Source organism: Asparagus officinalis, chromosome 2, assembly GCF_001876935.1.
Source record: "Asparagus officinalis chromosome 2, Aspof.V1, whole genome shotgun sequence".
In the NCBI taxonomy this organism is placed as follows: Eukaryota; Viridiplantae; Streptophyta; class Magnoliopsida; order Asparagales; family Asparagaceae; genus Asparagus; species Asparagus officinalis.
In genome coordinates, this window is record NC_033795.1 from 50143120 (window position 1) to 50156453 (window position 13334).

Below are 13334 nucleotides of genomic sequence, written 5' to 3' on the forward strand. Positions count from 1 at the left end.
GGAAGAGCCATTCTGGAAGTATTTTGATTGATTTAAGGATCATATTATCCAATATCATCACCATAGTCTAAAAAAGTGGTGAGTATACCAAATCATCTATGAAGGATTGAATTATTCTTTAAATTTTTTTTAGAATCGATGTGTCAAGGGGATTTCATAAAGAAAAATACCGATGACGCTTTTACAGAGTTTATCAGAGAAAACCATGCAGTGGGAACATCGTGATGATAGAGTTCCATCAGTTCTCTAACCCAAATCTAGTGGTATTTTCTTAGAGTCAAACATTGCCTTTGAAGCAAAGATGGTTATAATCCTGCGTGGGTTAGAAGCCTTAAAATTAAGGAATGAGCTCCAGCTCAAATCAACCAAGTTTTTGCCTTAGGATGTCACAACTATCTTTCCCCAACTCATGTTTTAGAAGAATGTCCTCTCTTAGGGAACAATTAACCACTAGGTCAAGTAAACATTGCATTCCGGCATCCCATGCATGACTCATTTTCTCTAACCTACAATCCAGGTTGGAGAAATCACCTAAATTTTGCATGAAAGCAGGGAAGCTACTCCGGACATTAAAACTTCACTCTCACTTTAATCCAACATTTTCCTAAGGGAAACACGATTCCTTTTAGTTCCCAAAATTATTTTCAACAACAAAATCTATCATACCAAATCAGTCTCCTCACCTTTAATCTATACATTATATTCGTCCAAGTTTTGATCATGATAAATGTCTCAATGTTCTAAAAAAAAGGGTTTGGAAACCATGATTAAAGCTTCTACATAGACCACCAACTTGTTGACTCAAACATCCAATACTTTGAATTTCTTCATGTGATCAACCAAACAAATTCTAAATTCCAGCACCTAAGCCATAGCTAGGTTGGAAACCCAACCTAGTCAACTAGCTAGTACTATGAGTGAGAGAGAAAATGGAACATTTCTGAGTCAACCATGGCTAACCCCAAGGACACAAGATCAAGTTTAACCTATCAAGTGAATGCAGTCCATTCACTACGGTTAGAAAAACAGGTCGATAATCAAGTTAGAATGCCTCTAAGTCAAACTCTTAAATCTAAATAATTTCTCTCTCCTTCTAGTAACTCTATTCAACAATCACCCCCTTCCGATGACCAAGAGCTGATCTCGAACCTGAGCCTAATTTTAATAGGTTTAAACCATTTACTCACTTTCTAGATAGACTAAGACTTACGAAATACTCTCCTCAGGAGGATAATATCCTAGAAACTTTCAAGCAGGTTAATGTTAACATTTCTCTCCTAGATGTAATTGAACAAATCCCATCCTATGCAAAATTTTTAAAAGATTTGTGCACTAAAAAGAGAAAAATAGATATTCTGAAGAAAGTCTTCATTGATGCCAATAACAGTGATATACTCTCAAACCACATACCTTTGAAAGATAAGGATTCAGGTTGTCCTTCCATCTCATATATCACTGGAAATAGCTTCCTTGATAAGGCACTTTTAAACTTAGGGGTCACTGTCAATTTGCTTTCTTATTCTATCTACCAGCAACTAGGTGTAGGAGGACTCAAACTAACCAGATGTAGTTTACAATTAGGTGATAGATCTGTCAAAATCCCCATGGGTGAGATAGAGGATGTTCTGATTAAGGTTGGGGATTTTATTTTTTTCAATAGATTTCGTAGCCTTAGAAACACAGCCCATTTCTAATCCCAAAGGACAGATACCTGTCATATTAGGAAAACCGTTCTTATCCACTTCTAGTTCTCTCATCAACTGTAGAACTGATCAAATGAAGCTGTCATTTGGGAATTTGACTGCTCATCTCAATATTTTCAATCTAGAGAACCAACCAAATAATCAACCTCTAGAAATAAATTTCATTCAAGAAAGTTCAATTAAAGAGTTAGAAGAAGATAATGAGTTAGACTAGAGCTTTCATGAAATCTTTGGTGAGAAGCTGAAGATTCTAAATGGGTTAGATCAGGTCTTTCAGAAAAAAAGAGCTGTGTTGGATACATGTTTACATAACCTTAGTTTTAAAGAACTGTTTGAGGATGAACTTAGGATCCTAGAAATAAACAACAATAAAATTTTCATACCTCACCCATGAATCTTGTGTTTGAGGAAATTTTTAAAGAACTGCTTATGATCATACAAACTTTTATCAATAAGGAACTTAATTCAAATCTGAAGCTTTCAAAATGCATAATGCCATTGATACGTACCTTGAATTGCTGCAAAAATTATTACAACATTTGGAATATATAAAATTTAAGCACATTTTTTAGTTCATCATCTTAGACTTCTTTAAAATTCCAGGTATAATTTTCAGCAATAAGGTAGCATTTGATATAGAACACAAGCTTTTCATGCTCAATCTATTATTCTACATCCTCACTTTTTGTCTCATAATAATACAAATAATAAAAAGAATTTATTATTCTCTCATTTGAGAGTTTCTTGTTCCTTTTGAAAAAATAAAAAAACAAAATGAAAAAAAGAAGAAGGACAAAAAAGATGTGAAAAAAGGAAAAAAGAAGAAGAAGAGAATTTTGGCTTCATCCTCCTCATACCAAAGGTAATTACATATTTTTATCATTGAATCATTGTTCTAAATCGATCGAATAAATATAAGTACTTCATCTCGTATTTGCTTTACTTTATGCATTATAGAATTTATATTAAGGATAATACAAAATTTAGGTGTGGGGGTGGGGACTAGTCATTTTTATCTTTACCTTAATTTTTTTATCCTTTTTGCTATGTCATTTTTTCTTTTTCTTCCTTTAAAAACCATAAAAATATTGTAACTTGCCAAATTAATAGAGTTAATTAATAATTAATCCATTTGATAATATTAAATTTTCTAATCCTTAGTAAGTTTTATACTCAAGTTCACCTTTTATGATAACTCTAAATAAAATTTTTAAGAAATAATTTTTAAAATAACATACCTTACTAAAGCCTTGACTTAGACTTTTAATTAAAGGAATAAATTTTTTTGCATGCATAACTTAGAGTATAAAATAATTTTTCAAGATGTCTTGATCTAAATATTTTTTAAGATATATATCCACACACACACACACACACACACACACACACACACATGTTGGCCTTCTTGTTTTGATGATGATTTACAAACAATTTACATCTAATATTGTTTGTCTAGTGTTTGTGTTTTATATTTATTCTAGGCAAACAATATGTTGGAGGATGGATGGATTGCACCATAACGATCATATCCAATGGAGGTTGGAGGAATTGTGGAGTGAAGCAACATACAATTCAAGTTAAAGATCAAGTTCAAGCTTCATCCGCAAAGTGTACCAAGTCAAGCTTCTTGAAGATCAAGATCGGCTTGGGTAATCTAGTTTAGGTTTTATATTATGTGTGTTAAGTACCTTAAGCTCAATATCATATACACATTAAGTCTATATAATTATTGTGCAAAGTTTCAAAACATGGTTTAGCCTAAATGTCAAAATTCACATGTTTACTTTTTCGTGTTTTGGACTATTTTTGCAAAATGATGATTTTTTACAAATAGGAAATACAATTTGGAAAATTCTTTTTATAACATGTTCATTTACATGTATATATACATTTCCCAAAGTTTTATTATTTTTGGACTTTATTTGTTATTTTTAACAATTTTCCAAAGTCTTAAAAATCAGCTTTAAAAACTATTTTCTGTAGTATCAGATTTCGGTCGACCGCTCCGGTCGACCGCTCATATGTTCATTTGTTCAGTGGGCAGCAGAGAGTTTGTCGGTCGACCGGTGCGGTCGACCGAGAGCTCGAAATTTCCATCGGTCGACCGCACCGGTCGACCGAATAAGTCTCTGTGCGTTTTCTCCGTTTGGAACCTGGATCGCGGTCGACCGCGAGAATTTCCGGTCGACCGCCACTCTGCCAATGTGACCGTTGGTTTCGTAACGGCTATTTTCTGATCTGATTTTTTTGGGACTTTTTGGACTTTTACTTTGGGGTTTTTGGCTGAGGTTCTTGGAGGCTATAAATACCCCATTGATCTCAGTTCTCTAAAAAAATCCAAGAAGTTTTTAAACAAGGTTTTAAACAAGGGTTTAAACAAGGGTTTAAGCTTGTTTAGTTTTGGTTTAAGTTTGTTTTGGGTTTTGTTTACAAAGGAGGAAGCTTCACTGTAGATTGAGGGATTCTTTCTCAATCTTCTTCATCATCTCTCTTTGTGTTTATAGAGAAGTTTCATTAACTCTATTTCTAGCATTTCTACTATTGTATTTCATATCAATCTTATTGCTAATTCTTATTGAGTTAAGTTTTTATTTAATCTCATTGTTACACACACCCACATGAGCTTATTGTATTTGCATACATAGTATATTAGGGTTGTGAGAGATTGTAATATTGAGTTGTGCTTAATTGAGTTCTCATCTATTATAGAGAACAAATTTATATTTGTTACATTGTGAGTGTTGTAAGGTTTTCGGTGAGCTAGAAAATCGAGTGTGTTGTGAAGTTTTCGGTGAACTAGAAAACCGAGTGTGAGGAGTGACGTTGTTCGGTGAGCTTTGAAAACCGACACTTGGAGGTGTAAACGTTATTCGGGTGAGCGTAGAAAACCCGGTTGTGATAGTGGATTTCTCCCCGGGAGTGGGGAGTGGAGACGTAGGACGGAAGGTCCGAACTCCGTGATCATATCTTGTGTTTGAGTGTGCTTTGGCGTTTATTTATACTTGTGTTTATATTTCTTGTCGCCATTGTCATTAGCTCATTATTTATATGATCCACTATCTAGTTCATATTGTTTACCCCTTGTGTTAGTTTACATATCCTTGCATATATCATATTGTATATCTCTTTGGTAGGGTATATCATCTTGTGCTAGTTTATATATCCTTGCACATAATTTTATCATATAGGATATTTATATTTATTTATTTATTTATTTATTTTAAAAAAACTAACATTATAAAAAAAGAGTGCGAAAAATGGGCACCAATAAAAACTCTCTTGAAACTCAAGGTGGTTCTATCTTATAAGCCTAAGTTGACCGTCCAATGAATATTTCCATACTTAATGACCTAAAGCCCAATTAGGTTGGGAGCTATTAGCACAAAACTCGTAAAATGATCACTTAGAAAGCCCGAGGAAGTAAAATAGAATCACTAAGGGTTAAAGAGTTAAAAAAATACTACCAATATTTTTATATATATAGTTATATTTGTATATATGTTCTTCAAAAATAATTTTTATTAAAGAACTTGAAAATTGTTTAAAATGAAGAGTTAGCATGTTTTTTTTTCAAAACGTTTAAATTAAATTTCTAAGTTAGACTTGGTTTTGTATAACTATAATGAAAAGGTTTTCTAAGAGCTTTTCCTTAGAGTTATAAATAAAAACGTTTTATTGAGTAAAAACTAGCTTCAATTAGAATGTTTAAATATGTCAACTAAATTAATTATTCACTAACTTTTTTAAATTAGAAAGTTAATTAAATTTTATGTGTATATTCACTACAAACCCTCACGAGACTATAACTCGTTCTCTAGAGTAAAATAGGGTTTTAAAGGCATGTTGTATGTGCTTAATATAACCGTGATTCTTGCAAAAGTGAGTTAGGATTTTTTTTTCCTTCATTTAATTTCTCTCTTTGCTAGAGGACTAGCAAAAGTTTAGGTGTGGGGGTGTTTGATAATAACATTTTTATGACATCTTTATACCCTAATTATCTATTTTGTTTAAATAAAAATATTACTAATAAATATGTTTTATATTAATTTCTAGGTTGATGAAGAATTAATAAATAAAAACTCAAAAAGAACTCAGATTTCCAAATTTTCTAACCTTTATTGAAGCCCAGGATCAAGCCAAATAATTTACAAAAGCTATAAAAATAAGGATCTAATATGCAAATAAATCAAATCAAAATTATGTTCAAGATGATTAGCCACAAAGAAACAGCGATATCTCTCAATCTAGAAAGTGGAATTTAATATATAATATATAAAAATCGCCTATCTTGAAGAGATGGAGATAACCATATTTTTAGAATTTTCAATTTCTAATCGGTTAGTCAACCGATTGGCCAATCATTTTGTCAACTGATTGGCCAATCTGTTGACTGACCAATTGGTTCGTAACAAACTTATTTTATGACTAAGATTTAATCTTTGGATCCTAAGTAAAATCCAATGGTTCTTGTTCCTTATTATAGGCTATAAATAGGGGTAGAGGGTGAGGAGTTTGAGTGTGAAATTTTTTATAAAAGCTCTATTTGGAGTTGAGTGTTACTCTTAATTGAAAAAAACTTCTAAAAATTATAATTTTGTTGCAATTAATAAAATAATTTTACCTCTTTATATTTTTCTTTTATTCTATTTGCTTGATGATAAAGATGAAAATGAGATGAAGATGAAGATCAAGATGAAAATTTGCTTTCATCAAGAGACTAGAACCCTCTTGGAATGTAAATTTTCTCTTTTATCTTTTAATTTTTCTTGTAATACTTTTTTTCTTGCTTTAGATATTCAAGGGGCTAGAACCTCTTGAAATAGATTTATTTTCATACATTGTAGAGTAAATTTACTTTCATGTCTATATTTTCTTGCAATTATTTTGTAATATAGATTTATTTTCTTACATAGTTTAGAGTTTATTTTCTTGCGCTATTCGCCAAGAGGCTAAAGCCCTCTTGAGAATTAGTTTTTATTTTTATTTATTCTTTTCCTTTCATTCTTTCACTTAGAGGCTAGAACCCTCTTTATAGTAAGTTTTTATTTTCATTCTCTCGCTTAGAGAGTAGAACCTCTCTTTAGTGTTAGTTTTTATTTTCATTCTCTCCCTTTATTTCTTTATTTTTATTTTCTAAGATATGGACCTAATTTTTGTAGTAATTTTAAAAATTACATAAAACTAGTTTAAGTTTTTTTATAAATGTGAATTACTCCCATTTGCTTAAAATGATCATGTTTAAGATAATCAACTAGAGAACTAATTATTGGAGGAATTCTAGAATTACTATCTAGCTATTGTTCTTTTCATGAATGTTAATTTTGCTTAGATGATAACTTAATAGGTTATGCTTTTCTTAAGTGGTTTGATAGTCTATATTTAATAATCTAAAGTAAAATATGATAAAAAGAAGATAGTCTATAATTTATAATTAAAATTAGCTAGTGGATTCAAATCTAGATTCCTCATATCTCAAATTGAATCCTCTATCTTTTACTTTCTTGATTTTCCCCTTTATTCTTGATTTTTCTCTTATTTATTTCTTGGTTTATTTTCCTTTATTTTATTCATCTTTCTTTCTCCACTCTCAATCGAATTTTATTTTTATTTGCATATAGTCACATCCACTCTTTTTATCTCTCCACAATCACACATTTATTACTTCTAATTATGACACACAACTTAATTTTTGATTAATTCCTATAACACTTTCCTCGTGGGATTCGACATTTTTCTTTACTATAACTTGATTGTGCACTTACAATCTCAACATATTCATGAACAACGACATCAGAGGATGAGTCTGAAGCTGATACAAGTTAAGATTATGAACATTGGAATAAGTGTTTAATGTGGAAAGATGCTTTGTTTCCAGATTCATATCAGAGTAACTCAAGTGATGCTGATGGTGAGTATTCAGATAAAGAGGTATGTCCTTCGTATGATAAGCTTTATTCTAAGTATAAAGAGAAGTTAATTTATTTATAAAGCTTATAAATATGAAGAAACTAAAAAGAAGAATACAAATTTGAAGGAAAAAAACTTTATCAAAGAAATTTAAATTTTTATCTACAAATTTGAATTCTATTGGTTCAACCTCTCTTGAGTGCATGCAATGCTCTAAATTAAAAAAAAAAATCAAATTTCTTGTTTATCTAAGCAACTTGAAAATATCCAATGTGAAAAAAATTGTTACTAAGATAAATGAGTTATATTGTGATTTGTCAGCTAAACAAATTCAGTTTGAAACTCGATACACAATAATTATTTTCAAAATAAATAACTAAAGTTTAAAATTTGTGATTTGAAAATGGTTGTGAAGAACTTTTTTTGGGGTTCAAATGGTCTTAGCATGGTCTCTTCTAATCAACAATTTGCAAAAGATAAAATGGACTTAGTTATTCATATTCTGAAAAGCATAAAAGTTTCAACCTTCTTTTGTAAAGGGTAATAATATTGCTTGTTTTGATCCTATTCCCAATAGAACTCATCATTATATATGCTCATTATGTGGAAAAATTGGAAACGTTTTATGAGCTGTCGTATAAGATATAGGATCAAAACAGTCAAAGAAATTTTGGTACCAAAGGTGTTATTACTAACCAACGTGAAACTATCTTGTATTAATACCTAGGTCACAATTATCTACTTTTCTGTAGGTTTGCAAGTCGATCGATAATTAATGCAACACACGTTATTGCTTGCAAGTTTAGATTATCAAAATCTTTTTCTTGGACTACATGAATATGACAAGATACATATTTGATATATATCTTATATTATCTTCTTATAAGGGTAAGTTTCAGGCATATTCTATAACCCTTACTTGTTACATGTATATTTAGGTGCATGATAAGATACACTAACATGTACTAATCATTTGCACTCACTTAATATCTATTTAGCTAGTATTCATATGCATGATCATTTATTCTGTTGTATACATATAGAATAGATTTGATAGATATCTTGATTTTTGGTTTTTATTTGATTTTTCTTGATTTTTGGTTCTTTTCATATGTTAAAACATCATAAATTTCATTTCTTTCTTTTCGTTTTTCTTATGAAAAAATTAAAAATAAAAAAATTTCTCTTTCATTATTTTTTTCTTATGAAAAATCTAAAATAAAATAAAACTTTTTCTTTGTTTTCTTTTTTTTAAGAAATTTTTTGGAACATGCCTATGAATATGCTTTTGTATTAAATATTTAGATAGGTTATCTATTAGTATATAAGTATGAGTTTTATTATATTGGTTCATAAATGTTTGTACAACCTATCTATTTTATATGTGCACACAAAATTTTACACATTTGATTAAAAAACATGATGTTATATGATATGATTCATATTATTTTTCACATCTTAGTGTAATCTTATCATGTTTAGTTTGGTAAAAGTAGGAATAAACGTTTTTGTATGTTGTTCGTAAAGTATTTTTGGATATATCAAATAGGTTTTGAGCTTAATTTTATGCTTGAATACAGTACCAATATTTCTCTTCATGTATAAAAGTATATATATGCTATAAAACATGAAGGAAAAAGAGTATATTCGTGAAAAAGATGGTCAAAAACCCATACTCTATAAATGCACGGCAAAATTTGAGTGTATTTGTTAAAAGATGGTCAAAGAACCATACTCGTAGATATACATATGCAATATCTCAAGGATTCTAACTATTTTCTATATTTAGAGATGGTGTACATCGCCCTCCAAACACTATCGTTTTTCCTCTTAAAATTTTCTATATGGTTAAGGTGATAAATGGAGATTTTGGACCTTTTCAAAAGGTTGAGAGAATTCAAGTTAAGTAAGAAAAGAAAGCTCAAATTAGAAGATATATCTAAATTTATATCTTTGATTATTATTTTTTTAAACTTTTCATTGATATCTTCATAGTTTGAAGTGGATTTTAATATAATTGGTTGTCATATTTCGTGTGTTTTAGAGTTTTATATGTATTTCTCGTTCTATTTTCTATAAAAAAAATTTATGAACTAGTGTGTATTTCTTTTCCTTACACCTTTATATAATCTTTATTTAGATTTTTCGGTGTACTGTATATCCTAGGTGTGTGTTTCTTTTGATAATGACAAAAAGGGGAGAAAATAGGAAATTTGAAAGTTTAAAAATTTGAAAACTATTTGAAAACTTTTTTGAGGTTGATTGTGGTTGATTGTGAGGTTTTTTACAAGTTGTCATGTTTAGTTTTCAAGTGGTCTCAACATGACAAGTCTTTCAACCTTGATTGGTTTTAGGAGGAGTTTTCATGTTTTGGTTTCGAACAAGGAGTTTCTGGATTACCAGTTCTTTTTCATGTAGGCATATTTATAAGGGAGCTTTGCATTGCATATCATACATGTTATCTTGAACTAAATATATATCTCACCATGTTCTTAATTCGCAGATTTCAAATTTCGAGTTTTGTTATTATCAAAATGGGAAGATTGTTAGAACATTGTTCTTGGAGTAACGATGTTCGTACAATATCTTTTGTTTGATCAATAACGAACTCTCATTTGGTGCTAGTAAGTTTATGAGGTGATATATTCAAGGAATAAATATGTATGAAAAAGGTTTAGCTCAAAACGATGTTAAAATTAACACGAACAATTGATTTCAACCATTAACCATCGACGGTCACGAGGCAACCATCGATGGTCCATAGGTCATCGACGGACTGTAGTCAATAATCTGTATATTTTACAAATGAGAAATCAAATCATCAATGGAATATAGTCAACCATCGATGATCGCTTCAACCATCGATGGAGTAAACAATTTGTGAATTTCATAAACTAGAATTTGAACAATGGATGGACTACAAGAAACCATTAATGATCGGCATCAACCATCGATGATCGTGTTTAACCATCAATGGTTTGGACGCATTTAGGTAGATTTTTAGATTCAATCTCAGCCGTTTTATTACAGATATGATCTGCTATTTCAACACTAATTAGAGGACTTCTTTCCGATGCAATCAAGGCCTATTTAAGGAAAGATTGGAGACAAGATTTATAATAAGAAAGAGAGAAGGTAATTGCACAAGTTTGTGAGATTAAATTCTAGGATTTGATAGACTTTGTGGGATAGAATTTGATTTCCTGAGGCCCGCTCAACTTTTTCTCGTTGTGTGCAACATCGAGAGATCGTTTCAGCGAGGAGGATTACCCTTTTCGTTCAACCTCAACATCTTCTCGGATCATCTTCAACCTTGATTTGAAGTAGGATTTGTTTTAAAGAGGCTATAAGCTCTTTTTAATTATGCTTTAACTATTTTAGGGTTGGTTTTGTATTTCAAACTTGAGAGGTTGACGGCTTACTCAAGCCGAGGTAATTGAGGGTTAGCGTGCTCAAGCCAGGGTAATTGGGTATCGCTAGTTGAGGCTAGGTTTCTTCTGGTCATTGTGAAGAGTTGGGTATCTCGACTAGTTTTAGGTAGATTATAATATCCTATCTATCAAGCCTGCAGAATCGAGTTGTGATTTCGAGATAGCTTTGGTCATAGTGAAAAAGGTCCTTCACATAAAAGAAGTGTGGACGTAGGATATTGATCTGTACAACTATAAAAATCTCATATGTATATGTGTTAGTTGCTCTTAGTTTGTCGTTTCATATTTTTCACAGCATATTTCATGTCTATATGAAAAATCTGTGGCAATCCTATNCTATTTATCCGTACAATATGGACTCTGATACCTTTGCTTAGATGCAAAATTAAGCAACATTCTAGGAGGTTTGTGATGGGGCATAAACATAATTCAGGGGTCAAATTAACCCAAAAAATAAAGATATCCGGTGTTTTCTCTTTAACTTTTTCACTTAAGTCAATTACCATTTCTATTCCTTTATGACTATATTCACACACGAATCGCCTGCAGAAACCTGGTTTCTGTTTGAAAATTCTTATTCACATGAATCTTCTGCTTGTTACTGCCAGCACGAAATTTTCAAATTCTTGGGAGAGGCAACTTACAAGGATTGCAACTGGGCAAGCTGCCCAATATCCCCATTTAATGTCCCTTTTATACCCATGGTAGATAGTTTCCTGAAACAGCGAAGTCATTGTAGCATAACCCAAAGGTAGTATTCATAGGAGAATACAATAAAACAAGAAAAACTCACAGCATTATCACTCTTGATTTATTGTTGCAGACAATTCCTTCCCATGGAACTCCGCATGGATCGTTCGACTGCCCCCAATTAGGTGGTGTATTCTGCCATTCACTCATGAGAGACAGCAGTGCAGCAGCTGAAATATTTCAATAAGGTCTATTACTAACCCTGAACATTTGCATCCTATCTCCATGAAGACATAATAGCGATACAAAGAGGAAGTGTATATATGACATTTGTATGACCTCAATTCTTCTGAGGAGTCATTTCAAAGAAATCAACGTTGGGATTTTCAATATTATTTGAATTTTAAAATGACAATGTACACGGCGTATCATAATTGAAGGAACTGAAGGAAATTACAGAAACTGCAGTAAAAAATGCAGTAAACTGTATAGAACTGCAGAAAAACTGCATAGAACTGCAGAAAACCAATCTTGAAGGCTATAAGGGAGAAACCATGATTTTTTTACGGAAAAAGTAAGTAATCTTCTTTGAATCTCCTCGTAGAAATAATCTCCTTGAAAAATCAATCTCCTATAATCTCTGTGGTAATTAGATTTCAGGATGATTTACCGTCTCGCAACTAGTGATCATATAAAGTATGCTGGACTTGAATTATCTTGGAAGACAAATTTACAATAAGCTTTGAGATACGTGACAAATATTGTCTCAATAAGATAAATCCTATTCCTTTATTTAGGTATCGGACTATTACTGACTAAGTCCACAATAAAAAGCCAATTCAAGATTAATTTCAATGACCTCTCTTGGCGGGGCATTTCAGAGAATGGATGAGCTCCAAAGAGAACCCCTATTTTGATCAAATTCAATCTGTTTAACAATTGAAATGATAACGATGCAGGAAACTCACTATCATGAGGGTCCGTATAGCAAAGGCCAGTTCGAATCCCTACAAACGCCACGAAGAGAAGCAGAAGCCTTACGATGACCCCCATCCTCGCTTCGAAGACCTCAGTTTCTGATATGGTAACAAGAGACACTTAAGTCAGTTACCACCTCAGAGTCTCAACAGAAAGAGCCAATGATTCTGCGCTCCAGAATCCAATCATGAAAGAGTTACCAAAAGCCTTTGCCTCTCTTCAAAGCCAACCAATTTTTCCAGGATTCAATAGGCTTTGGTTTGCTTAGTGCTGCCTACCTTTGGAAGAAAATGATGATGCTGTGTGTTAACAAGGAAGACGAAAAGGAAATAAAGAAAGAAGAAAACACTAGGTGTTTGAATTGATCTAAAAGATATTATTGTAATCATTATTTTAGGTTCAATTGGGTTTGTTGGTAATGAGAAGAGAGGTTGTGTGGACCCTATATTGTTTCTTCATTGTTACTCCCTTTATTTATTCATGAATTATATATCTTAATCAAATCTTCATTTATTGTGGAATTTGGTTGCTAGGTCTAAAGTAACTTTAGAAGTGTGAATGCATGTTTTTAAGACAGTCAAGGTTTTATAACTATCACTTTGCGTGCTTATTTTGAAGGGAAGTT

At 31.5% G+C, this 13334-nt stretch overlaps 1 protein-coding gene across 2 annotated transcripts in view; it reads right to left on the reverse strand.

Annotated features, from left to right (window-relative positions):
* LOC109831472 (probable leucine-rich repeat receptor-like protein kinase At5g49770) overlaps positions 1-12932 on the reverse strand; it is a 32305-nt gene extending 19373 nt beyond the window's left edge. For both annotated transcript variants that reach the window (XM_020398791.1, XM_020398790.1), the window contains exons 1-3: positions 12700-12932; positions 11835-11961; positions 11686-11757 (exon numbers count right to left, since the gene is read on the reverse strand). In XM_020398791.1, coding sequence (XP_020254380.1) covers positions 11686-11757; positions 11835-11961; positions 12700-12784 — 284 coding nt within the window. In that variant the 5' untranslated portion in view covers positions 12785-12932. The remainder of the gene's footprint in view (positions 1-11685; positions 11758-11834; positions 11962-12699) is intronic.